The 27,490-nt window shown below is 44.2% G+C and overlaps 1 protein-coding gene and 1 long non-coding RNA gene across 7 annotated transcripts in view; both read left to right on the plus strand.

Moving 5' to 3' along the window:
* Positions 1-7,711, plus strand: part of DLG5 (discs large MAGUK scaffold protein 5) — a 235,608-nt gene extending 227,897 nt beyond the window's left edge. For all 6 annotated transcript variants that reach the window (XM_082268205.1, XM_082268207.1, XM_082268208.1 and 3 more), the window contains one exon: positions 6,876-7,711. In XM_082268205.1, coding sequence (XP_082124331.1) covers positions 6,876-6,979 — 104 coding nt within the window. In that variant the 3' untranslated portion in view covers positions 6,980-7,711. The remainder of the gene's footprint in view (positions 1-6,875) is intronic.
* Positions 7,712-10,496: 2,785 nt separating this feature from the next.
* Positions 10,497-12,405, plus strand: LOC309563574. The gene is made up of 2 exons (XR_014225719.1): positions 10,497-10,653; positions 12,262-12,405. It is a non-coding gene; the product is annotated as an uncharacterized lncRNA (long non-coding RNA).
* The last annotated feature ends 15,085 nt before the right edge of the window (positions 12,406-27,490 follow it).

The following is a 27,490-nucleotide window of genomic DNA, read 5'->3' on the forward strand; positions in this document are numbered from 1 at the left end:
GAATACTTTCGCTGTGTGAATGAATGACGTGGACGTGTGGGGGATGCCCCACGCGGCTGCGCTGATTTTAAAAAGTGACAGCTAGTACAGGGAAATTCTCCCCTTACTGCTGTCACAGGGAGGGGGGACGGCATCGGACATTGGCTGCAGCATTGGGAACAGGTTACATGTTCCCAAAGGTTAACTTATTCTTTATTATTAGAAGCAGCATATGGGAGAAAACAAATCTGAGGCTTGGTTAAAAAGGTAAGCGTATTGTGCAGATTACAGCAAACCATTGCAAACACAACTCCTTAAAAAAAATTGGTCTACTTGCTGAGGGTCATCACTTTTAGAATTTGCAACACATTGTGCCAATTGCAGTTGCATTGTGCCAATTGCAGTTATCCAGGGTGGTGTAATTTTAAATAGTGCCCCAAGAATGCCTCTAGAACACCACAATAAACAAAGATGTGAACAATCTGTGCATTGAAAACAAAATGCCAGTTGTAGTGTTTTGGCAGCCCACTCAGGATGGTGCGATTTGCTATACTGCCACTCAAAAAATTTCTAACTGGCCTAAAACAAGTGGGTAAGTCCACCCAGCAGTGTGGTTAAACTTGGAAGCAAAGTTTGTCATACAGGTAATACATTATTACACAAAGTAGCTGGCCTGCTCGCCTATTTAGTGTTGGCAGATTGTTCTAGGTTTAGATTTCTAAATTTCATACCTAATTTAAAGTAAACCTATAAATAGACATCACAGGTGTAAACAAGCACTTAGGTTTTAAACTCAGCTCTTTCAGGTATCAATTGGTATAGCTTGCAAGAACATAAATTACTGCAGAGTGCCCCAGGAGGAGTCGTGGACCCCAATGCAATAGGTCTTTGAGGTCCTGTATTGCATTGTGGGCGGTGTTGGGTTGTTACTTTGCACTGACTTTTAGAAGTGGTTCTAAAGGCTCATGTGTTTTTTTTACCGTCACGCATTCAATGCATTAAGGTAAAAAACCACCTATGTGCAAAGCCGCAGTTTTGGAGTAAGCCTGCTTGGGTGCCCCTATTGGAGGCTGCTTGCTCTGGGGGCATTCAGGAGCAGGTAGGAGCGCAGGCACTGAACCTGAGAAGATGAGGATCCAGGCTGCTTTGTGGAAAACCACTGCACAGGCCAGGTGAGTATAACATGTTTGTGTTGTTGTGGTGTTTTTTTTTTTTTTTTAACCTGCCTTTAATATCACTTTTAAAAGTTGGCTATTGTAGGGGCTCCCAAGGTACCTTGCGGGAATGGCTTTTCTAGCAAGGTGTAGCGATTGTCACTTGGCTTATATTATTTTAACCTGTCATGTGTAGTGACATGTTTACTTTTAAATTGGTGTGAATTTAATTTTAGATTCCTCAGCTGATAAACACTTTGACAAAAAAACTTTCTTTCTCTTTCGTTCATTGACGGACACAGCTCCTCATCTTCATGACCGTAGGGTTATGCTGCAACCTACAGGAGTAGAACACTAGGCAGAGAAAAGCTTGAGCACGCCTATGGGGCAGTCTCTGGGGATATACACCCACTTCCTGCTAAAGGTATTCCGTTTTTTTTCTGCCTAGTCAGGAGTAAGGACCAAGTTCCTTGCTGGGATCTCTGGTCCTAGCAATTTTTTCCTCCTTTTTATTATTTTGTTCCTGTGAGATTCTACTATCAACTGCCAGACTGGGCGACAAATTGGATAATCTAAATCTTTAGGGTCCCCCCCAGTCCGGCCAGCGAGCTCATGCAACCGCAGCTCTGCGCTAGGTCGGTTGCGACATGGCCTCACTAGATGGAGGCACGCCTGCGATTTAAACGTTTCGCGAGGACACATACAAAATGGCTTTGTTTCCTCCTGACCGGCAGCACCTATATTACGATGGAGCGGTGTCCTGTACGGAGCGGCGCCCTCCCTGGTGTGGAAAGTAGCTGTCCCCCCTCTACCCCTGGAGGGTTTTGGGGTGGACGTGGGCCTCTCCCTGGGATCGTTGGACCCCCGGGCTACCCTCCTTCCCAGTTTGTGTCTCCCCTCCCCCCAAGCTCGGTGGTCTATTGCGGCCTGTGCCCTCCATCTGCTCACACTCCCCCTGGGGAGGACATACCTTTTTTAGGTGAAATGGGGTGCTGTACTGGCAATGGGGGTGGAGGGGGGAGCACGCCGCTGGCGACCAAATGATCGCTTCTCGAGGGCGCCTTGTGGTGGAGCCTGCCAGGGCCCCCCTCCCTGTTGGGATCTTTTATTCTGCCCCTGGGACCCCCGGGATTGGCGTAGCGCTGCCATTTTCTTGTAGCCTGGTTTGCTACAGATAGGCGACCATGTTTGTGTAGCCTCGGTGGCCATTTTCCTATGGTTTCCCATTGAAAATAGCAGGGGCCATCTTTTTGGAGCTCAGATGAGCGGCGATTCGGCAGTGGTAGTGCTTTGCTGGGCCTTGTGGTGCAGACTGCGTTGTGGGGTGTCCCTTGCAGTGGTTTTTTTACACTTTGTGGTGCAGATTCATGGAGACACTGAAACATGTTTCACCACCTGATCTCCTCTCAGAGGCTGCCGGGCCCTCCGGGGTCCCACAACTGGCTGCACTGACAGCGGTCCTGGAGTCCTTGGTGTCCAAAGTGGACTTGGTCCTGGGCTTACAAAAAGTATCCCCCGCCTTCACCTGCCTCCTCTGTCTCCTCCAATCCAGGATCTGATTCGGCCACCACGGATGCGAGTTACCCTTTGAGGGTCTGCGTCCACGCACCCTGCATGCTCTGATAGTGAGGATGACTTCTCTGTTACTCTAACCGCATTTGGAAATGCTCTAGTGAATGCACTGATTGTATCAGTGCGGGAAACCTTGCATATGGAAGATGGGACTAACGCAGCATTGGAGGCGCGAGTAATTTTTGGCACCCACAGGTCCTCCAAAGCGGCAAGGGTGTTCCTTTCCTGCTTTCTTTGACAATATTGGCTCAGAACAGTGGAGGGGTCCCCAGAACGCACCTTTGCAATCCCTAAGCGTTTTGCAATGCGGTACCCTTATGAGGAGTCCCTCCTTAAAAAATGGACGGTACCTCCTGTAGTGGACTCCCCGGTTTCCAGGTTAAATAAAACCACTGGAATACCGGTTGAAGAGCTCCTGGTATTCTCTGGCCTGGCTGATAGGTCGGAGGCCTTGACCCGCCATATGTTCACTGTGGCTGGGTCGGCGCTTAGGCTGGTGTTTACCATCTCCCTGGTGTCACAAGCTATGACTGAATGGCGGGACCTGGAGGAGAAACGGCTCCCTCCTGCCTTTGTAAAGCTGGCGGATCTGTTGATCCTAGGGCTACAGTTCGTATGTGATGCCTCTTTGGATGCCGCTCCCTTGCTTTCTAGACTGTCTGTCTCAGCGGTGGTCCTGCGGCGCATTATCTGGCTGAAGTGCTGGTCTTGTTCGGGCAAACCAAGAGCGGGGTCTGCCAGGCCTGCGAACAAAAAACACCCCCGCATGAAGGGGCACCCTCACCCATATCTGGGGTGGGGGAACATCTTTACTGTTTTCTGGATCCGTGGACCATCCTGATTCAGGACAAGTGGGTCCACAAAGTCATTTGATTCGGCTAAAAGATGGAGTTTCGATCATATCCGCCGGAAAGATTCTTCCCTTCGATCATATTCGCTGAAAATATTCTTCCCTTCGATCATATCCGCCGGAAAGATTCTTCCCTTCGATCATATCCGCCGGAAAGATTCTTCCCTTTGATCATATCCGCCGGAAAGGTCCTTCCTTTCAAACCTGCACTTATCCCCAGATCGCTTAACGGATCTCTATGGGGTAGTGCAAGATTTGTTACTTCGAGGAGTGATTGTTTCCGGTTCCCATGTTGGAACGTTTTCAAGGTTTCTATTCAAACCTGTTTACGGTTCCCAGGAAGGAGGACAGGGTGCATCCAACTCCGGACCTCAAGGCACTGAACTGCTTTGTGTGGGTACAGAAGTTCCGAATGGAATCCATTCGCACGATGGTGGCATCCCCACATCAGAGGGCTTTCTTGCATCCATCAACATCAAGGACGCTTACCTTCACATTCCCATTTAAATCGCCCATCAGCAATTCCTCCGCCTTGCTGTGTGCGAGGAGGATTATCAATTTGTGGCGTTACCCTTTGGTTTAGTCTCCGCTCTTCGGCTATTCACAAAAGTGTTGACCCCGGTTCTAGCATTACTGTGTCAGCGGAGGATCCTGATATTAGGGTACCTGGACGATCTGCTTTTGCAGAGTCTTTGACTGCCCTGTTGGCCAACTTGGAGATCACTCTGCAAACGCTGAGGGAGCTTGGTTGGATTCTGAACCTTCAGAAGTCTACTCTGGTCCTGTCCACAAGCCTGAATGTGTTTCTCCCTCTGGCAAAACTTCAGAAGTTGCAGGAGGAGATTCGGCTTCTGCTGTCCAGCAGACGGTCATCTCTTCAGACTTGCATGCGGGTGCTTGGTCTGATAGTGTTTACCTTCGAGGCAGTTCCATTTGTACAGTTCCACACAAGATCTTTGCAAACGGAGATTCTGGTGAAATGGAACAAGGATTCTTAGTGTCTGGACAATCTGAGCGTGTTAAGACAGAGCACGAGGGGTCCCTGGTTTGGTGGCTTCGCTCTCCAGCACTTCTTCAGGGAAAATCCTTTCTTCCCTTGTACTGGACGGATGTCAGCCTATCCGGGTCGGAAGGCGTCCTCGGCACAGATTGTGCTCAATGGGTCTGGACTCTCGAAGAGTCCAGGCTACTGATCAATCAGGCTTTGCCTGGATCATTGGACAAAATGTCTCAGGGATTTCCGGTACAGAATCAGTGGGACAATGACACGGCCATGGCCTATGTCAATTACCAAGGGGCCATAAGAAGTGTCCTGGCGGCTCAGGAAGTAGCCGGCATTCTAAGGTGGGCAGAAAGGTTCGTTCCAGCCCTCTGCTGTTCACATTCCAGGAGTAGAAAACTGGCAGGCAAACCGTCAGTTGTCTCTCCGGTGGGGGGATTCCCGAGGTGGATCTGTTGGCCTCTCGCCTCAACAGGAAAGTTCGGAGGTTTGTGGCACGGTCTCGGGGCCCTCTAGCCGACGCCACAAATGCCTTAGTGGCTCCCTGGAGTCATTATTGTCTGATATACGCCTTCCCTCCTCTCAAGCTTCTGCCGCAACTCCTGTGCAGGATCGAGACAGAAGGGAATTCCGGTAATTCTAGTGGCTCCAGACTGGTCTCGGCACGCCGATCTGAAACGGCTGGTCGCAGATGTTCCTTGGAGACTTCCTTTCAGGGAAGACCTGCTGTCTCAAGGGCTGATCTTCCATCCTGCTTTACAGTCGCTGGCTTTGAAGGCCTGGCTGTTGAAAGCCAGGTGCTGAAGGATAGAGGGTTGTCTGAGTCGGTGATTCCTATGCTTTTAAAAGCTAGAAAATTCTCTTCCAGGAAGATTGACATTTATTGCATGGTATGAGTCTCTTGGGGTTCATCCTCGCTTCTTTTCGGTGACTCGGATCTTGGCTTTCATCCAGTGGGGGGTCGAGCAACGTTTGGCCTTAAGTACCTTTTTAAGGGCCAGGTCTGGGCCTTGGCGATTTTCTTTCAACATCCATTGGCCTCACAATCCTTGGTGGGTACTTTTCTCCAGGGAGTGAGACACTTGGCTCCCCCCAGTGCATTCTCCTTTGCCGCCGTGAGACCTCAATTTGGTGTTGTCAGTTCTTCAGAAACCTCCCTTTTGAAAATATTCGGGAGATCCCTCTGCTTACGTTGTCCCCGTAGCCTTTTTGGTGACTATTACTTTGGCGTGCAGGGTGTCTTTGCTGGCAGCGCTGTCTTGTTGTTCACCTTATCTAGTGGTTCACAGGGATAAGGTGATTCTCTGACCATGTCCGCTGTTCCTTCCAAAAGGTCGTCTCCGATTTTCATCTGAATGAAGACATGGTGTTGCCTCCCTGTGTCCTAAGCCTAAGCATCCTAATGCTTTGCATTCCTTGGATGTGGTACCAGCAATCAGGGTGTGTCTGGCAGCCACGGAGTAGTTTAGGAAGTCAGAACCACTGTTTGTCCTCACGAATGGACCTCGCAAGGGGCTGGCTGCTTCTGCTGCAACCATTTCCAGATGGACCAGGCAGACACTGGTTCAGGCTTGTTCTATTAAGGGTCAGGTTCCTCCTTTCCCTGTCAGGGCACACTCTACTAGGGCGCTTAGTGCCTCCTGGGCCTTCCGTCATCAGGGTCAGTAGTGCAAGTTTGTAAATCGGCCACTTGATCGTCTGTGCGCACATTTACAAAGTTTTATAAAGTGGATGTATTAGCATCTGCGGGTGCTTCTTTTGGCCGCAAAGTTTTGCAGGCTGCTGTTTAGAGGCTTGTCCTCTTTGAGGGTGTTTTTTTCAGGTGAACTCCAGTTGTTCTCAGTTAAGCTCCATGATACCTGGTTGGCTATGGTTTAGCCTTTGGCAAGTTTGTTTTCTGCTGTTCCCACCCGTCATGTTTGAGACTGCTTTGGGATGCCCCAAACGGTCATGAAGATGAAGAGCTGTGTCTGTCAATGAACGAAAGAGAAAATCTGATTTTTGACTTACCGCAAAATCCATTTCTCTGATGTTCAGTGACTGACACAGCACCCGCCCCTCTTTGAGTTGGGTTGTTTTTTTCTTCTGACACTGCTTATTACAAAACTGAATACCTATAGCAGGAAGTGGGAGCATACCCCCAAGGAATGCCCTATAGGCGTGTTCAAGCTTTTCTCTTCCTAGTGTCCTACTCTTGTAGGGGGCAGCATAGCCCTATGGTCATGAAGATGAAGAGCTGTGTCCATCAATGAACATAAAAAAAAAAAATGATTTTACGGTAAGTCAAAAACCCATTTTTTGTTTTTCTTTCTTTTCTCAGCTGTAATTCAAGGAGGTGCGCTGGTGAACATTTGCACTCAGATCCTGGTTATTGTGGAGCAGGAACAAAACAAAGCCCTGTGGATCCCAGCCAATGCATTATGAGGTGTCCGTTTTACGCATCCTATGAACAATTAATAAAACATCTAGCACATACTCCGCTTCATTTTACTTTTCACTGAAAATGCAATGGAGTTAAAATCCACGTTAGCAAAATGAATGGGAAAGCCACTGAATCACCAACAGAATAACTCTAGAAGTCGGCAAGCTGGAAACCAGAGTCCTCTGAATTTGGAAGTCAATATGAACTTGTTTCCACTACACCAGAAGGCCCCTAGAGAAGGGATCAACCAAGCTAATGCACAAGGGCAAAGTACCCTACATGCTGTCTGTGGAGGAACTATATTGGTTTTGTGGAGAAGCCAGAACTAAACACTTGGACAAATAAGCCTCTGGCACCATCAAGGCAGCAATGACGAGGAGTGAGTTGCTGTGTCTGCAGGAGAACTTTGAATCTGTAGTGCTTATGGATTCGGATTAAATTGGGAGCAGTTTTTTATTTTTTTTTTCTACTCTTAACACACTAATTATTGGTACTTGGCCAGGGGTATATCAGGAAGAATTACTATATCATTGCAAAATGTTTGGGTCCTGTAGTAAACCTTCTGCTATGACATATTAAACACTTCAGTTCTGGAGACGAATAGCAATTAATTGCTTATGCTGATACTTGAATGAATGGCTTCTTGGCAGATGGTTAGACTTGTTTCTGTGACACTACCTGTGTCTGCACTTTTCTGGAAACGTGCTAACTGTCAGAATTTTTCATTCATATAATGAGGGAGAATGTAAGCTGAAAAACATTTGTGGAAAAGTTAGTGCAATGCACTTACCATGCCTACTGTAGGTGTCAAGATTAATCACATTCGTACACCCATATGGATACAGAGATTTATGTTTTACCGATTTTAGATTAAAACCATTGGCTCCCATACAAACAAAAAATAATTGCCTTTTAAAGCCATTAAACATGCCTTACAATTGCTGATCTCCTGAAAGGTTTTCTAACTACTATTCTCAACGATAGATTGCTCCAGTTATGGCAGGGAACCAAGAAAAGGAAATCAACTAAAATATTAAACTTTGGCTTCAGAATCCATTTTTTTTTCCCCGAGGTTCGGTAGCAGATTAAATTAGGAGCCTCGATGAGTGTTCATGTTTTACATTAAAGGGACCTGGTAAATGTATTTTTATAAAAATATTAATGTATTTATATCAGAAATAACACAGTACCATGCAGTTATTAACATTATTGAAAGAATCCGCTCCAGGGCAGACATTTTCTCATGCTAAGTAGAATTTACAAACAAGACATCTACTAAAGGGAATTTTACTTAAATTTCCATACTTCTGTTTACACAAAAAAAAAAAAAAATCTCTGAACTGGTATTATGTATTCTTTTTTCCTTGATTTCTAATTTATATGTGAAGAAATTACATAAGACGATAAGAACAGGTACCTATTTCAGAAAATAGTTAAGTTGTTGACAAAAGTTCAAGGGAAGATGAGCATTCAGACTGTCTGCTTTAAGTGGTAGGACCCATTGTGATGATTTTAATGTTCATCTTGTCACTTGCTGACAGATATCCATTTCCATGTTCACCGCGTCAACAAGCAATGATCACATAACTATATGCACCTTCTTACTATATTTTTACATTAAGAACTATTACAAGTAAAAAAAATCTAGTAGAATGGGTCTATAGGCCACTGTCTATATTTCAAAATACGTAAATAAAAAAATAAATAAAAAAAGCCCATTTAGGTTAAAGTATGTATCACATTCCCACAGTTTATATGGCCCATTCAGCATTTTTCACAAACATTCTGTGAGAATAGCACAGATTTATACTATTACTAGCATATACTGCCACCTTCTATTCAGTGCTGAGATTTTCCATTTATGTAGCAGAATTCAGAGCTACCAAACCCCCAATAGAAAACATTAAGGGGACATTGTCACAACCTTCTACCCTGACCGCTATGCCCAGACTGGCTAGATCGAATATGTGTACTTATAGAAGCGATGTCTTCTCTATGTAATCGCACTGTTTTTGCTGTAAGTACGAAAAATTCAACCCTAAAAATGCAACAATTTTCTGGTATAGTTGCTGCAGCAGATGTACATGTGCAAGATGCATATTCACAGATTATCTGCTTGTGTTTAATTATCTGTGTACAAGACAGAGACAGGATCTAGAAAACTATTTTTTTTGGCCTTGTTTAGTCATAAATCATACAAAAATGTGATGCGCCAGAAATATAAAATCAAAAAGTGATGACAATAAATCATATCCAGTTCATAAGGCACATAGCAATGTGTGTGCTTCCAATAAAATGATATAAAGAGTGTCCCGTGTTCAGATGAAGAAAATCCAGTGATGAAAACAACTTGTAATCACCAATATAGTGAATCCCTCCACCAGGTGAATCAGCCTCTCACCTTTCTGAAGGACCCAAACGGGCCAGCAATCACATGTATCATTGATCAGACTTCCAGGAAAGAGCCACACTATATTGCACCTCGAGGGATCCCGGGACATATAGAAAACAGATGAAGAAATCTAGTGCTCTCCGCTTACTAATGAGGGTATGCTTTATTAGAGAAAGGCAGATCAACTCACATTTGTCGGGCACTCAGCTGTGCCTGCTGTATAATCGATGTCAGCGATCTGTTACCAGAGAGAGACTCTGCGTCGGCCACGCACGCTCCGCCCCCCTAGGGGGGCGGAGCGTGCGTGGCCGACGCAGAGTCTCTCTCTGGTAACAGATCGCTGACATCGATTATACAGCAGGCACAGCTGAGTGCCCGACAAATGTGAGTTGATCTGCCTTTCTCTAATAAAGCATACCCTTCATTAGTATGCGGAGAGCACTAGATTTCTTCATCTGTTTTCTATATGTCCCGGGATCCCTCGAGGTGCAATATAGTAGTGTGGCTCTTTCCTGGAAGTCTGATCAATGATACATGTGATTGCTGGCCCGTTTGGGTCCTTCAGAAAGGTGAGAGGCTGATTCACCTGGTGGAGGGATTCACTATATTGGTGATTACAAGTTGTTTTCATCACTGGATTTTCTTCATCTGAACACGGGACACTCTTTATATCATTTTATTGGAAGCACACACATTGCTATGTGCCTTATGAACTGGATATGATTTATTGTCATCACTTTTTGATTTTATATTTCTGGCGCATCACATTTTTGTATGATTTATAGTTTATTGTGATTTGTGAAACACGATTGGTGCATGCTGCCGGACACCACTATTGATTTATAAGTTCACACACCTGATTTATGCACAGTGAATTGGTGTTGAGTTAATTTATCACATATAATAGGTTTGCGCTGATAGTTTTTTTGTATTTCATTTGATTGTTTAGTCATAAACCTATTGATTTTTAGGTTATGGCTGGGTATGAACAAGTCATAGAATGAGATCTTAATGCAAATTTATGAGTGATCACGGTCTGGGCATATGACAACTGACTGGCCAGTTTCCTGCACATTTTTGGGACAAAATTTTGGCCATGAATTCCTACCTAACAAAGTTAATGTTTCAAGCCATTTTACTTGCAAGTAATTATTTTGCACTACTTCCTATAAGAGACAACTAGGGTGATCCTTCCGTGTATTGGTCTCTGTAGATTGTTAAGGTTTGTGTCCTGCTTTAACCGAAAAACAAAAAAACTTGCAGAAATATAACAAAGACCTGGCTGTAATGTACAGTATCTCATAAAAGTGAGTACACCCCTCACATTTTTGTAAATATTTTATTATATCTTTTCATGTGACAACACTAAAGAACTTACACTTTGCTACAATGTAAAGTAGTGAGTGTACAGCTTGTATACCAGTGTAAATTTGCTTTCCTCAAAAAAATAATTCAACACCCAGCCATTAATGTCTAAACCACTGGCAACAAAAGTGAGTACACCCCAAAGTAGAAATATCTGAGTTGGGCCCAAAGTGTCAATATTTTGCATGGCCACCATTATTTTCCAGCACCGCCTTAACCCTCTTGGGCATGGCATTCGCCAGAGCTTCACAGATTGTCACTGGAGTCCTCTTCCACTCCTCCATGAGGACATCACAGAGCTGGTGGATGGTAGAGACTTTGTGCTCCTCCACCATCCTTTGAGGATGCACTACAGATGCTCAATAGGGTTTAGGTCTGAAGACATGCTTGACCAGTCCATCACCTTTACCCTCAGCTTCTTTAGCAAAGCAGTGGTCTTGGGGTGTGTTTGGGGTCGTTATGTTGGAATACTGCCCTGCAGCCCAGTCTCTGAAGAAAGGGGATCATGCTCTGCTTCAGTATGTCACAGTACATGTTGGCATTCATGGTTCCCTCAATGAACTGTAGCTCCCCAGTGCGGGCAGCACTCATGCAGTCCCAGACCATGACCCTCCCACCATCATTGCTGACTGTAGGCAAGAGACACTTGTCTTTGTACTTCTCACCTGGTTGCTGCCACATACGCTTGACACCATCTGAACCAATACGTTTATCTTGGTCTAATCAGACCACAGGACATGGTTCCAGTAATCCATGTCCTTAGTCTGCTTGTCTTCAGCAAACTGTTTGTGGGCTTTCATCTTTAGATTCTGGGACAACAGCTATACAGACCAATTTGATGAAGTGTGCGGCTTATGGTCTGAGCACTGACAGGCTGATCTCTCACCCCTTCAACCTCTGCAGCAATGCTGGCAGCACTAATAACTCTATTTCCCAAAGATAACCTCTGGATATGAGGCTGGGCACGTGCACTCAACTTCATTTGTCGTCCATGGCGAGGCCTGTTCTGAGTGGAACCTGTCCTGTTAAACCACTGTATGGCCTTGGCAAACATGCTGCAGCTCAGTTTCAGGGTCTTGGCAATTTTCATATAGTCTAGGCCATCTTTATGTAGAGCAACAATTCTTTTTTTTAGATCCTCAGAGTTCTTTGCCGTGAGGTGCCATGTTGAACTTCCAGCGACCATTACGGGAGCGTGAAAGCGATAACACCAAATTTAACTCGCCTGCTCCCCATTCACATCTGAGACCTTGTAACACTAACAAGTCCCATGACCCTGGGGAGGGAAAATGGCTAATTGGGGCCAATTTGGACATTTTCACTTAGGGGTGTACTCACTTTTGTTGCCAGCAGTTTAGACATTATTGGCTGTGTGTTATTTTGAGGGGGCAGCAAATGTACACTGTTATACAAGCTGTACACTCACTACTGTACATTGTAGCAAAGTATCATTTCTTCAGTGTTGTCACATGAAAAGATATAATAAAATATTTACAAAAATGTGAGGTGTGTACTCACTTTTGTGAGATACTGTATATGCTAGTGCTCCTTGTGGGTCTGGTTCACTTTATACGGTACATACTTCTGAGTGGTGGAAAGTAGCAAAATTCAGTTTTTACTAAAATAAAAAGCCTTAAAAATAATAAAATATTAATTTCCATAAATTTTGAAGTTTTGTGTGCTATTTCCTTAAACCCCATTACTAGGATGTAATGAAAAGAAAAAATACAATAGTTATGTTGGGGAGGTCAGTACATGTTGCCCTCCATTTGCTATCTTCAGCCCTTGTAACTTTATTGAAAACTGTTTTTTTTTTTTTTTTATTTAGAAGAATATTAAATTACCAAATTGTTTAAATATATTTTTTAATTTTATTTCTGCCCACAGCTTTTCGCTATGCTAGAATGACATCAAATGCTATGACATCACTGCTTTGTATACATTATGTTCCTCATTATTGCTGCTAGCTTTCTTGAATCAAATGGTACTGCATGGTCTTCTCAGACATCTAAAACTATTAATGAGACTCCCCTCTGTTAGTTTCAACATCATTATTCTTATCTAGTCAGGGGTATGCTGACCAGATAAATGAAAAATGGTGTGTATGTCCCCATTGCACTGACAGTGTGAGTGTTAAATGGGAAAAGGACCCACTAGTTGTTAAACAGAGTAGGGAGCAGCCAGCGGTCTCTCCTTAGAAGAACTTTATTACATCGTGAATTTAAAGAATAATGCAAACACAATAGGTAAATAACACAATAGCACTGTTAAAAATTGACAGCGTCATTGAAAACACCCAGGATCTCAACCACGCCCACATGCATGCACTCTACCATTGCTGAAGGCCTTGCAGCAGGATTTATGAATGTAAAGAGTCAGAGTGTCCTAGGGCACATCTGGGGTGTCAGCCATTCATTGGCCATGCAACTCACAGTTGACATCTATGCTCACTATTTCCCTTGTGTAGTAATGCTTGCACTGGATGTGCTAATCAGATAATTTTATTGTGGGTTTTGATCTCTCCCCTCTTCCTTTTGCAGTTAGGGAAGCATCTATGGGTAAATAGACCTATCTTGGCTGGTAATATAGCGGCTTCAAATGATTGCAGATCACAAGCTGCGAGCGATCGGGCTTAGGAGTGTCCCAGCTGGTCCTCTAATAAGCACATTCAGCAAACCATGCAGATAATACAAATTTACGCAATCCACGTAATCCAGCGGATAGCAGCCAGTGTCAGTATACTGTTTAAAGTATTTGCACATACTCATGCATTGTAAACACGCACAGATCCTGATGATACAGAGGCTACCATAAGCATTGTTCATGCAGAGTTGTGGATAAATCACTTATAGCACCAATAGACTCCCTCCTAGCAGTCTTGGTGACAAAAGCACAATCCATGCATTCCAATGGGTGATCACTTGCACCTTTGGGCTTTCAACCTGTTAAGGAAAACTCACGATTACTTGTAAGGTTGTATGTCCGCAGATACGGTCAGGCAGGTCTAGCACGATCCACTGTATGCCCACTGTGCTTATACAGTCTTCCCAGCCGTTCGGGCTCTCAGTACAGGATTGTGCGGGTGTATGAGCTTCAGTGCCTCACATGATTCTTGTCTGATTACTTCCTTCTGGTCAACGGGGTGGCGCTTGGCAGTAGGATGTTAAATACATGGGTGTGTGTGTAAGGGCAATCACACCGATGCGTTTTGCCCACTGGTCCTGTAACACTCCATTCTCCAGCCTTTTAAAGGCTTTAAGGGGCCCCCAACGGGGATATCCTGTGACGTCATGCCCAGCCAGATTGCAATTCTCTTCACACATCATAGGGGCAAAGCTGATATGCAAGTGCTGATCACAGTATGTCGCCATCTTGTGGCCACTTAACATAAAGCTCAACTCTACTTTTGGACCCATAAGCAGATATACTTGCTCAGTCGGTTACAGTCCCCATATTGAGGTAAAGAAATTGCAAGTAGTGACTTTTAATCAGTCCCGGACAGTTCTCAACCAGGGATACATATCCTCTAGCTCAGTGGTCCTCAACTCCGGTCCTCTGGGCCCACAAACAGGCCAGGTTTTCAAGATAACTAAATTACATCACACTTGATCTCATTTGCTGCTCAGTGTTTGCAGTATTCTAGTCTGCATCTCCCCAAGATAATACTTAAAATCTGGCCTGTTAGTGGGCCCCGAGGACCGGAGTTGAGGACCACTGCTCTAGCTCACCAGGGTAAGTAATGACTATCTAAAAATTGGTCCATGCGTACATCCTAGGAGTTCTACATCAAAGGATTTAGGCTAAATTAGGATATTAAGCAGCCTTTGCAATACCCATTAAGTCCTTTAAGGGGTAGGAAACACCTGCACGATTAGTTCAGTATTTAACTGTTTAGGGCCCAGGGTCCCCAACCAAAATATCCATTGCTTTTCCTTTTGGAGAAGGAGGGTATTAAAATCACCCCTTCTGCTTGACAACTTTACTGGAAAAAGAGCCCTTAATTTTGAGCCCATTACGCTGACCTTTGTGAAACTGGGCACAATTCTGGGCAATCAGAGTCTCATCTTTACCTTGAATGCTAGACAGATGCTCACCGTTGCGGACTTTCAAAGGACACTTTATTTTGCCAACAAAGTATTTATGGCATGGGCATTCTAGAATATAAAAATTTTGAGTCATGTTGCAGTTTATAAACTGCTTGATTTGATATTTTCTTAGCTTGTCTGCATCGGGGAAAACATCTGTCCAGTCCACAAACTTGCAAACATGGCACCTCCCACACGGAAACATGCCCTTTAATTCAGGTAGATCCATCTGCCTGTTCCATGGATCTGATGAACTCCGCTTTGACCAATAATCTGCCAGATTTCTCTCCCTCTTTGCTACCATCAATGATTTAGGACCAACAATGTCCGCCACTTGGGGTAAGCGAGTGAGTATGTACCAGTGCTGAGTATAACAAGGACATCTTCCCATTGGGAGCCAAAGGGCATGATGATCCTAACAGGGTCTGGGGGGATTTTGACCTCTTGATTCTTGTTGCTATTTAACTTTTTCATCTCTTGTTCTTTGAGACGCCTTTCTTCTAGATTGTCTTATTATCCTGTGTGGATATTTCCATTCCCTAAACCTCCCATAGAGCTGGGTAGCTTCAGCTCTATAGCCTGAGTCCAGGGCCCAATCTCGGCATATCCAGAGGAACTGTCCAGTGGGTATAATACCCCTTAACGATTTTGGATGGTTGCTGGTGGCCACTAGTAGGAGTATTGGCAGCAGTTTCCCTCCTTCCGTCAATAGTTATAAAAAGCTTTAGAATGGTGATTTAGTAGTGATGGTGATTAAAAGTGAGACTGATATTTCTATTATTTGAATATAGTTCTCTCTAAAACATCTCCAGAGTCTCGGTTGTTCCCCGCCATAGCAACAACTGAGGTACATTTCCTAGCAGTAGACCACCACCTCCCACCATCCCATGTGGAAGCCCGCATAAGCAGGTGCCCACAGGGCACCAATGGAGGTGCCACGGATCTGTCTGTAGCTGGCCCTTGTGAACTGGAAATGGTTATTTAGGGAGAATTGTAACAATTCCAGTAAAAACTAATTTTGGGTTCCCATAGAGGGAAAATTACAATCCAAAAAATGTGCTGTTGCAGCTAGGCCCCATGAATGGGGTATATACAGTATTTCACAAAAATTAGTACACCTTTAACATTTTTGTAAATATTTTATTATATCTTTTCATGTGACAACACTGAAGAAATTACACTTTGCTACAATGTAAAGTAGTGAGTGTACAGCTTGTATAACCGTATAAATTTTCTTTCCTCTCAAAATAACTTGACACCCAGCAATTATTGTCTAAACCGCTGCCAACAAAAGTGAGTACATCCCGAAGTGAAAATGTCTAAATTGGGCCCAAATAGCTATTTTCCCTCCCCAATGTCATGTGATTTGTTAGTGTTACAAGGTCTCAGGTGTGTTAAATTTGGTGTTATCGCTCTCACGCTCATACTGGTCGCTGGAAGTTCAACATGGCACCTCATGGCAAAGAACTCTAAAGATCTGAAAAAAAAAGAATTGTTGCGCTACATAAAGATGGCCTAAGCTGTAAGAATATTGCCAAGACCCTGAAACTGAGCTGCAGCATGGTGGCCAAGACCATACAGCCAGTTTAACAGGGTTCCACTCAGAACAGGCCTCACAATGGTCGACCAAAGAAGTTGAAAGGCAAGTACCCATCGTCCTATTCAGGGGTTGTCTTTGTGAAATAGACGGATGAGTGCAGCTAGCATTGCTTCAGAGGTTGAAGGGGTGGGGGGATTACCCTGTCCAGCAATTGCTGGTTAATTAGATCCAATACTGGACATAGAAGTATTTCATTTTTGAGTCTTCCTTAGATCCTTTAGGGTGTTCAGTCAGATATGGGATTCCTGATTTCTGACTGGTCGTACTTCTGTGCGAGACTTTTTTTCAGCCGTAGTGCTAGCCCTGTGTTTGCGGCTCAATACTGTCCCTTGTAAACACAGAAGGCTGGCTATTGTATTTGCAAGTTCGGGGAGGACTCACGGTCTTCCACCCCCCTCCTTCATCTCCCTGCTGCTGTTCTGCCAAAAACTCCCAACGCGCCAAAATCTCCAACCACGTCACTTCCGGTGACTGTACAGCAGCAAAAATTGGAGATTTCAACGAGTTGCTGCTTTCACAGAACACTTCCGTACACAATGAAATGAGCGGACATTGTTGGTCCGCCCGCTACTAACCAAAAACAGGCCGTCTCCAAGACAGCAAAAAACTTTTTTCCTACTTACCCTGTGTTCTGTTAAAAAAAACAAAAAAAAACTCGCTGTATACTGGATTGTATAGCCTGCCGGTGTTCTGTAAAAATAGCAACTCAACAAAAATCTCCAATTATTGCTGCTGTACAGTCACCGGAAGTGATGTGATTGGAGATTTTGGCAAGTTGGAGTTTTCGGCAGAACACAAAAGGAGGAACTCTATTTCCAGAAGCAAGTTGGGTATCCGGTATAAAATGGTATCCCCTGCAGCAACTGCACATGGGCTGGTTTCAGGCACAACAAGCTAAGCACTGAGCTGCTGCAGCTGAACAGATACCTGATTTCAATTAAGACCTTCCATGCAGAGTGGTTGTTGGGACACAGCGAGACACAGGCTGCATTACCTCTTGCATACCAAATGGTGAGAGTTGTTCTGGTGTCAGGTAGGTTCAGAAAACCAGTGAATGTGCAGGAGGGTGGTCAGTACTGGTGCTACGTGTCTGCAGATATCAATTGCTATCACTATATATTGTCACTGCAGTGATCGAGCACAGATATAGGGCCCATTCCGCACTTCTCTCCTCAACATATTACCTGTCATCAAACACTCTGTACTCCTCTCCTGAACATACTATCTGTCATCGTACACAAAGTATATCCCAACTTGGTTGAGAAACCCTCTGCATTGAACTGGATTGCAATCAAAATGCTTGGGAAGTGAAGCAGAACCAGACATACCTCTTACAGTGGTAACATTTAAGGTGGGTGCCTGCACAGAGGCTGGAGCAGCAGCAGGGTTGGCCTGCAACACTGGTTGTACCAGAAACAGCCACAGCGGGAGGATCCAGATGAGCAGTATGATTTAGGAGCGTCTGTAAGGCTGTGGCAAACTGATCCATGTGGTGATCCTGCTCATTCAATCTTGAAAAAATATTACCACTAGGTGGATTGCCTATAACCTCTGAATTTATGGCCTTCGCCTAATGTCAGGAACCATGATTCAGACTGAGACAGAAAATGCAGTAAAAATCACACCTTTAATGTACTAGTAAATAGTACAGATCAGAAACAAAGCAAAAACATAAGCCAGGGTTCGGAAGGCAAGACAGGAACTCAGACAAACCAGTGATCAGGGAGCCAGAAATCGGCATAGTTGGAACCAGAAGGTTGGGATCTGGAACCAGAAGGGATGTCAGCCGGGTAAAGTCTGTTAACAGGAACACAGCAGAGAAACTCAGGATATCTTGACAAGGTGAAGGCAGGAAAGGAATGAACAAGGCAGCTTAAATAGCCAGAAGGGGCTGGCTGTAGGCAGGACATATGAGCAGATAATGATAACCAGGTGAGCCACTGAGAAAACAATGAGTGCTGACAACCCACAGCTGAGCAGCCTGAGCACAGAGAAGAGAGCTGCTGTGAGCCCAGCCCTGACAATTACCTACCAGCATACAGTTCTCACTCCTTTCCTGAACATACTGCCTTTCATCCTACATTCCACTATCCTCTCCTGAACATGCTACCTGTCATCATACACCCCGCACTCCTCGTCTGAACATATTACCTTGAAAATGAAATACTGCCTTTCATCCTTCATTCTACACTCTTCTCCCGAACATACTACTTGTCATCATATACTCCACACTCCTCTCCTGAACATACTACCTGTCATCATACACTTTTTACACAATTGACTTTAGTTTTTGTGTGTTTCTTCTTCAGAGTTTAAGAAGACCCTGGAGCAAGCACTGAAGAGTGATGCTTCTGGCCACTTCGAGCAGCTACTTGTTTCAATGTGTCAGGAAATTGTACAATTTGCTTATTGACCGTTTCTTTATGTATTCCAGCAATGACGCCTACCATTTTTGTAACTGAATGCTGTAAAATGACCAAGGGCTGTAGTGTTCTCATTATAATTCTTTTTTTCAGCCAGGTGAGAGGTGTGTGCAGGGTTTTTCTGATAGACAACCAATGAAAACAGCTGGGTAGATAGCCCGGCAAAAGTATGCTGATAACACTGGGCCTGAGAATAAGAGAAAATCCAGAAATGGTATTTATTGCATCTCTTGCTAGGATTACATGTCATCCACCCTACAATAGCAGAGCTGAATACTTTGTATCCTGTATCATATCAGCACTGGTGACTGGTTTAAGTGTTATTAAAGAGTCTAGAAAATCATTGGCTCAGCTGTAATTGTGGGTATTTGTGGTTTTTAGCCAAGTGTTTGAAGTCCAGAACCATTGTGTCTAAGGCCAGAGGCAGAGAATATGAAAAATAGAGAGAGGTATGGGTTGCGCTGCCCAATATTAGTGTATAATAGGTGTGTTAGTGCTGTGCACTACCCCTTTAAATAATGTGCTAAGTAAGGAAAAATTATATTACAGTTGATGAATCAGAACACAATTATATACAGGTGTATCTCTTAGAATATCATCAAAAAGTTCATTTATTTCAGTAATTTGATTTTAAAAGGGAAACTCCTATATTATGTAGATGTGTTACACACAGAGTGATATATTTCAAGCATTTCTTTCTTTTTATTTTGATGGTTATAGCTTACAGCTAGTGACAACAATGTATTTTTTTCACTTGAAAGATTTTTCCTCTGTTCCTGTTGTGATGGTAAATGGCATTTTTGGATTTTCTCACACTTTTAGTCCCAGGAACAGTGATGACTAGGACAAATATAGAGGGTGAATCTCTCCAGTAGGGACACAGACAGCAAAAAAAAATTGACAGCTATGCTAACCCTTTACTGCTGTATCCAAAACTAAATAAAAGCTTACCAAATAGATCCATAAATAATTAATTGACATTTACAAACACTGTAATTACCTTCAACCTATTTTCTTAGACTTGACATATTATATCACTCACAATGTGAGATTATGACAGGTTCTGCTGATAGAAGCAGTGACAGAATGGCATATCCTTTGGATGACTTCCTTAATTGCAACCAAACAATGAGTCGATCTAGTTACCTGATCACTGCCATCTAAAATAGGTGTACAAGTAGACTAGTTAAACTGGCTGCAGCTCTTCACACCCCCCCCCCCCCCCCCCAAAGCCCCAGTACAGCATACTACAACATGTTGAACAAGTATATGCAAATATATGGAGATAAGGCCTTATACATGCTGGATGTTTTTAACGCTGCTCCTAGGAGTATCTGACTGTTTTGTTTTTTTTCTGCCTCTAAACACCCCTGTATATCAACCTGTGTCCATGCATACAAACGCTTTGAGGCAGAATATACCCATTGCCAGAGTCCAGGAGCAGGAGTGTTTTGGCAGAGAAAAAAATATTAATGGGTGTTAACGCTAGGCACATTAAGCACTTGAGCATAAATTCATTTCAGTGGCAGGAATAGATAATTATTCTGACCAGCTAAATGAATTAACACCCAAGCACTTGACATACCTAAATGCATTTCATGCATTTGCAAGTGTCCAGCATTTTTTTTCTCTACCAAAACCGCACAACCAGGAGGAAAGGCGTCTAGGAGAGATTGTCAAAGCATCCAGGGTCCATGAGGCCTAAAGCTGTAACCCCACCCACAAGAATACTTTGAGATACTTACATATTTAAACTAAGCAAAATAACACCAGGTTGGTTATAATGCTGCATGCCTTTTCTCATGATCATTTTTATGTTAGGGTAAAAAGGTGAAACTCATTTAGATAGCAAAGTAATTATCTCTAGTTGTAATTCAAGACCTCCACCAGATAATCATTGCAGATATGTCATACTTCTTGGACCAGCAATAGAAAATGGCCAGCACAACTTATGGTGTAGCACTGCCCCCTTAAGGACTGCCAGATGTACACCTCTCGGGTCCCCCTAAGTTACCAGCTTTTAATAATGAGTTTCTAGTTCCTTCTTCGCCTCAATAATCAGTCCAGGGGTATTTGGTTGTTTTGTGTTTTATTTAAATTAGCGATGGGAGAAGGGAATAGTGGGATACTCCAAATTAACTATGCACAAATGGTTGAGGACTGCTATCTTCAGGTACAGCCCGGCTATTAATTTACCCTGCCACTATAGGTGAATTTGGGAATTAAGTCTCTTTCCTAAAATGACTGTGAGCTTGTAATTATCTTCAGGACACTCTCTCTTGCATCCTCTTTCCATCCACTGCTGACACCCATCCACTGACTATCCTAGAAGTGGGGTGGCCCCCCTCATGTCAGGCCCCTTGACACAAGTCCTTGTACTCACGATACTATGGTCCCAGGGTCTCCAGTGTCTCCCCCTCAGTCAGCTCTCCTGGACCCTCTGGGTTCAGCTCCTCTCATCCGGCCCTCAGGACAACCTCCTGTGACAGCATGCCACTGCTACAGAGGAGGAGGCAGCCGCCCCCTCCCTCCAGGACTCTGCTCTCCAGCCAAAGTCCCCGCAGCACATGTGCTCCTGGCTTTTATACAGTATCCCAGAATGCACTGCAGCGACCTGGCCTCTACCAATCACCAGGACTATATCAAAGCCTATGCATCCATTCGGCAGGTTTCCTCCCACTGTCCAACATGCCTTACAATTGGACCAGTGTGAAGCTCTTTAGACACCATGAATCGCATATTAAACACAATGAGCAGACGTTACTAACTGATCCTGCTCTCTGGTAAGCAGAGTACAATATCGATTTACCTGCAGCCCCTCTGGTAAGAAAACAAGGCTCAAAACTATACTTTCTCACTATCACTTACCTAGGAGGGTGCTACAATGGGAACACCCATTGCAGAAATCGCTCCATTATTGCCATGTTTCAGACCTTTCTATGACTAATTTCCAAGCCCACAGCGATCGGAAAGTACACTGCTATACTTTTTTTTAAAAAAAAATGTTTCCTCTTACCAGTGATATTGCTCTTATGATGTCTAAATGAAAGCATTCTAGTGCTAGAAGAGGACCCCATGTGTTGGCCATTTTGTTTTGCTGTTGGATCTAATCTCCAGGACCCTAAAGGGGTGACCACAGCATAGGGCTTTTTATAGTAAAAATAAAGTCACCCTAGTCTGTTCTATAGACTCTTTGATGTCTGTGCCATTGCAGTAGTTACCTCACCACTTAGAGCCACACTGCTGCGCCCACAGCCAGCAATTGAAAGAACTATGTATTGTGAACAATTGCTTACTAAAGGGTTTGCCTCCTGTAATAGGCTACTTAAGCCGATACCCAGACATACTGGCATTTTGTAAATAAAGAAGCAATCTGAGCAGTAAGGTAAGTAATAGCACCAGAGACTACATGGCTCAGGATGAGGGTGATGGGTGAGGTTATTTATTTATTTATTTTTTGACACATTTATTTTAAATGAGAGAAGTGTGATCTTTTAGATTGTTGGACTTCTTAGTGGGAACAGCATGCTAGATCTCAGAAATCCAGTTTTGGACAATGGTGATCAATTATTACTATTCTTTAGTAGAAAATATAATACAGTTCTAAAACTAATGAATGTCATTTATTCTATTTTAGTGTTTTATGAACACTAGAGAACGTAAAACCTAGAGCTGGAGAAGGGCATCTGCCGGGAAATGTCTGGGGATCTGGATAGCGGAATGCTTGCAGCAGGTAAGTGGCTTGACCTAGTTCTACACATTGCCACTTGACGTCCCGAATATTCTGCAGAGCTGTGAAATGCCAGTCAAGCTTAGCTTGTGGCCATATGTCTTGAATTTGTGTCTCTTTATAACTACATAGTCCTGTGTGCACCTGTTTCACAATTCTTCTGATTACAGACTCTGTTACCTTCTGTATAGTATCAGCATTATATTGTGCGCTCTGTTTATTTCTATTTGTGCTGTTACTGATCTCTTTGCAGCTTTTGTTGATGCTAATGTGGATTTTTTCTCCTTTTTCCTTAATTGTTTATAAGCTTCCTGAAGATCTCTGGTAATTCCGAGCTTACTCACGTCTCCTGGATCCATTTTGCAGTGTTGTGATGCAGTGTTTCTCAATTTTTTTTTCAGTCAAAGCTCCCTTTAAAAATTATGGACAATCTCAAGGCACCCGTTCTAAAATGTAAAAACTATTCTAATAGTTTTACATAAGTCCAAGAAGGATACCCAACGTTAGGTGTGATTTATTCTTCCAAAGCAAATAAACATTTGCAAACTGGTACTGACTAGTATTCCAGTATTTCTCTTCTCCTTCAAATTTTCTCTGTCACTAGCTAATGTGATCCCATTGCTGATGCCATTGCTCGTTAGGATGCCAGCAGCTAGAAGGTTGTAATTGTAATGGTGCACAATGAAAAACAGTGGCTTTGTGTAGCTAAAAGGCAGGCTTCATCCACATGCTGGCTTGTATACAATTTTTGGGCAATTTTTAGGCATTTTGCCAGGGCACCCCTAAAGAAGCCTCAAGGCACCCTGGTTGAAAAAGGATGTTGAAATAAAGGCTCTGTCTTGGGACCAATTGTGATTAATCTATTCATAAATCGATGGCCGTGATTTCAACAGCTCTGGAAACCCTTGCGATTAAAAGTTGATTTAGTAATGAAAAAGGTTGATAGGTGAAAACGGCCGCTGCCTTCTCCATCTATGGAGGTGTCCTCTGATTCAGAGGATGATGAGGTTGCCCCAGATGCTCCCCTTCCTGAGGGGTCACTGTCCTCGCAGTCAGATGGTGAAGAGGACCTGTCCTCTTCAGCCGCAGCACTGGAACGTGCTTTAGTGGAAGCCCTGATTTTTTTCAGTACGGACAACTTTAAAATTGGCTGATGAGCCCACACTGGCAGGGGCACGGGTGGCTTTTGGCTCCCAGAAGTCTCAGAAAGCTGGCAAGGCTTTCCCTTGTCCCGACACTTTTCACAATATTGTGAATGACCAATGGCGGCGTGTTAGGCATGTGTTAGTTGTGCCAAAACGCTTTAAACGCCGGTATCCTTTTGCTGAAAAGGTCTCCAACCGTTGGACTGTGCCACCTAAAGTGGACCATCCTGTCTCCAGATTAAACAAATCTACTCTTGTGCCTGAGGAAGATTCCCCAGTTTTTATGGATCCGGTGGACAGGCGGGTGGAATCCCTTTCCTGTCATCCTTATGCGTTGGCGTGTTCCATTTTGAAACCGGTGTTTGTGTCTGTTTTATAGTGTCACAGACAGTGACGGAATGGATTAGGGTTTGCGGGAGTCTTTGGACCCTAAGACTGTTCCTCCAGAATAGCTGGAACTGTTGGACCAGGTGATCCAGGCTCTGATGTTCCTGTGTGATGCGTCTATGGATGCGGCTCCCCTTGTGGCCAGGGTTTAGGCCGTGGGCGTTGCCTTGAGACGCATTGTTTGGTTGAGGAGCTGGTAGGCTGACCAAGCTTCTAAGAAAGCCCTTCCCTTTCTGGGAGAGCGTTTGTTTGGCAACTCATTGGATGAGTTGATCAAGGGCTTCCTACTCTACTTCCTCAATCCTTCAAGGGTAAGACTCCCTGTGCTAAGCGGGGTCCTTCTTTTTCTGCTCACAAGCATTTTTTTTTCATGCTTTCGGGGCGTAAGAAAAAGATAACCTGTTCAGAGCTTCTGGAGGGGCTAAACAGCATTTGGGCAAGCCCAAGGCCGGTCAGTCCAGTGCTGCTGACAAGTCCTCACCCGGCTCAGGGGTGGAGGGATGTCTGCGCTTCTTCCAGGAACCCTGGACTTCCTTCATTCAGGGCGATTGGGTTTGCGAACTGATTTGTTCCGGGTACAAGATCGAATTCTGGTCCCGGCTAGAGGACAGGTTTTTTCAGTCAAATCTTCGCCTGTCTCCAGAGCGTTTGAAGGGTCTGCGGGAGGCTGTGCAAGATCTCCTGGCTCAAGGGGTAGTTGTGCCGGTTCCTCAGCAGAAACGCTCTCAAGGTTTCTATTCAACCTGTTCACAGTGCTCAGAAAGGAGGGCAAGGGGCGTGCAATTCTGGATCTCAAAGCTCTGCACCGCATTGTGCGGGTGCAGAAATTTCGAATGGAGTCCATATGGTCAGTGGTGGCATCATTAATTCAGGGAGATTTTCTAGCTTCCATCGAACTCAAGGATGCGTATCTCTACGTCCCCATTTTCGAGGGACACCAGCGATTCCTCCGCTTTGCGGTGGCAAAGAAGCTCTTTCAATTTGTGGCGTTACCCTTTGGTCTTGCCTCGGCTCCCAGAGTATTTACCAAGGTCCTGGCCCCTGTGCTGGCCTTGTTACGTCTGCGAGGTATCTCAATTGTGGGATATCTGGATGATCTCCTGTTGCGAGCAGACTCTAATTCGGATCTGTTGGGCAACATCTCTATCACGATATAGACCATTCAAGAATTCGAGTGTCCTAGCGGCCAAGGATGTGGCCGAGATTCTGTTTTGGGAGGAACAAAATGTCCCGGCTCTTTCCGCAGTCCACATACCGGGGGTGGAGAATTGGCAAGCCGATTACCTAAGTCGTCAGGTGTTGAAATGGTTCCTTTATCCGGAGGTATTTCTTCTCCTGTGTGGCCAGTGGGGGACTCCGGAAGTGGATCTGTTTTGCTTCTCGCATTAACAGGAAAGTTCAGAGGTTTGTGGCCAGGTCTCGGGATCCCCTGGATGCTCTGGTGGCTCCTTGGAGCCAGTATCACCTGATTGATGCCTTCCCTCCGCTTGTACTACTGTCCAAGTTTCTTCACCGGGTGGCGATGGAAGGCATTCTGGTCGTTCTGGTGGCACCAGACTGGCCTCGGCGGCCTTGGTACGCAGACCTGGTAAAAATGGTCGTAGACCCTCCATGGAGACTTCCTCTGCGGAAAGATCTACTGTCTCGAGGACCAATCTTCCATTCTGCTTTACGGTCGCTGGCTTTAACGGCTTTGCTGTTGAAAGCAAGGTGTTGAGGGATGGAGGTCTGTCTGACATGGTGATTCCTACCCTTTTGAAGGCCAGAAAGTCGACTTCCAGGAAGATCTATCAACTCACGTGGAAATTGTACATTTCATGGTGTGAATTGCTGCAGCTGCACCCTCTCTTGTTTTCTGTAGCTAGGGTTTTGGTCTTTTTACAAAAAGGGGTTGAGCAGCGCTTGGCGTTGGGTACTATCAAGGGCCAAATGTCGGCCTTTGCTGTTTACTTCCATTGTCCATTGGCCACTAATAGCTTGATTCGCACTTTCATCCTGGGGGGGGGAATCATCTGGCTCCTCCGAGGAGATCCCCATTATCGCCGTGGGATCTCAATCTGGTTTTGTCTGTTCTTCAAACATATACTGCTTTGGGACGTCCCACAAAGCTCATGAAGATGAGGCTGCGTCTGTCAATGGACGATAGAGAAAATACAATTTTTGCAAGATCTTACCGTACCTTTTTCTCTGATCTCTCAACAGACTCAGCACCTGCCCCTCTAATGGGGATGGTTCTTTTGTCTTCACTGCTTGCAACTAAACTGATGTGCTGGGCTGTGTCTGTGAGGGTTATGTCTGGAGGGACAGCCCCGTGGACGTGTATATATAAAAACTTTGTACTAACGTACTGCCTAGATCAGGGATTCCCAAACTACGGCCCTGCAGCTGTTGCAGAAATACACATCCCATGAGGCATTGTAAAACTCTGACATTCACATACATGACTAGGCATGATGGGAATCGTAGTCCCTGAACAACTGGAGGGCTGTAGTTTGGGAATTCCTGGCCTAGATTATTCCTGAAGGTGGCAGCATAATAACCCACACAGCTCATGAAGATGAGGCTGCATCTGTCGATGGATATCAGAGAAAAAGATTTTACGGTAAGATCTTACAAAAATCGTATTTTTTCTCTACAGTACTTGGTCTATTAATACGGCAAGAAAAGGGATTTTTGAAAGTGTGTGTAGATGTACAAACTGTTTCTATACAGATTATCTCACAAATCCATGCAGGATATAAATATACACATCTTTCCTTGTCTTTTATAGGGGGACATATCTGAAGATTACAGAAAAATCCTACTGAAGCTTTTGTCATGGCAGTGACTAAGCACGTCCTTCATCCTGAATGTTTTCTTGGCTTTTTTTTTTACCTATGTTTTCTTTTCTTCTGAAGCATGGACATGCCTTGAGTTGGTTACCCTATAATATGAAAAGAAAAGTTTTGACATCTGACTATTGAACCACGAACTTGTCCTCCATAATTGTTACTTCAGTAAATCGGTGGCAGAAGCAGCGATGATTTTCAATGTGCTGTAATCCAGAACAGGCAGTTTGATTGAAGAGTACTGCAGTCAGGTAAACAGATGGCTTAGAACTGATTGCATTAGATTCCTGATCCTTTTAAATCCGCACTGATTTTTTTTTTTGCCATAGCTCATTGAATAGAGACAAATGCATCTCGCACTTTTTGTCTTGAAGTGTAGAGAGATGACGTGTATAGTCAGATCCCTCTAAATGGACACATTCACAGAGATTTACTAAAACTGGTGCACAAAGAATCTGGTGCAGCTCTGCAAAGTAACCAATCAGCTTTAACTTGTTCAATTAAGCTTTGACAATAAAACCTGGAAGCTGATTGGTTAATATGCACAGCTGCACCAGA

Source organism: Pelophylax lessonae (genome assembly GCF_965119305.1).
Source record: "Pelophylax lessonae genome assembly, chromosome: 9".
NCBI classification, from domain to species: Eukaryota; Metazoa; Chordata; class Amphibia; order Anura; family Ranidae; genus Pelophylax; species Pelophylax lessonae.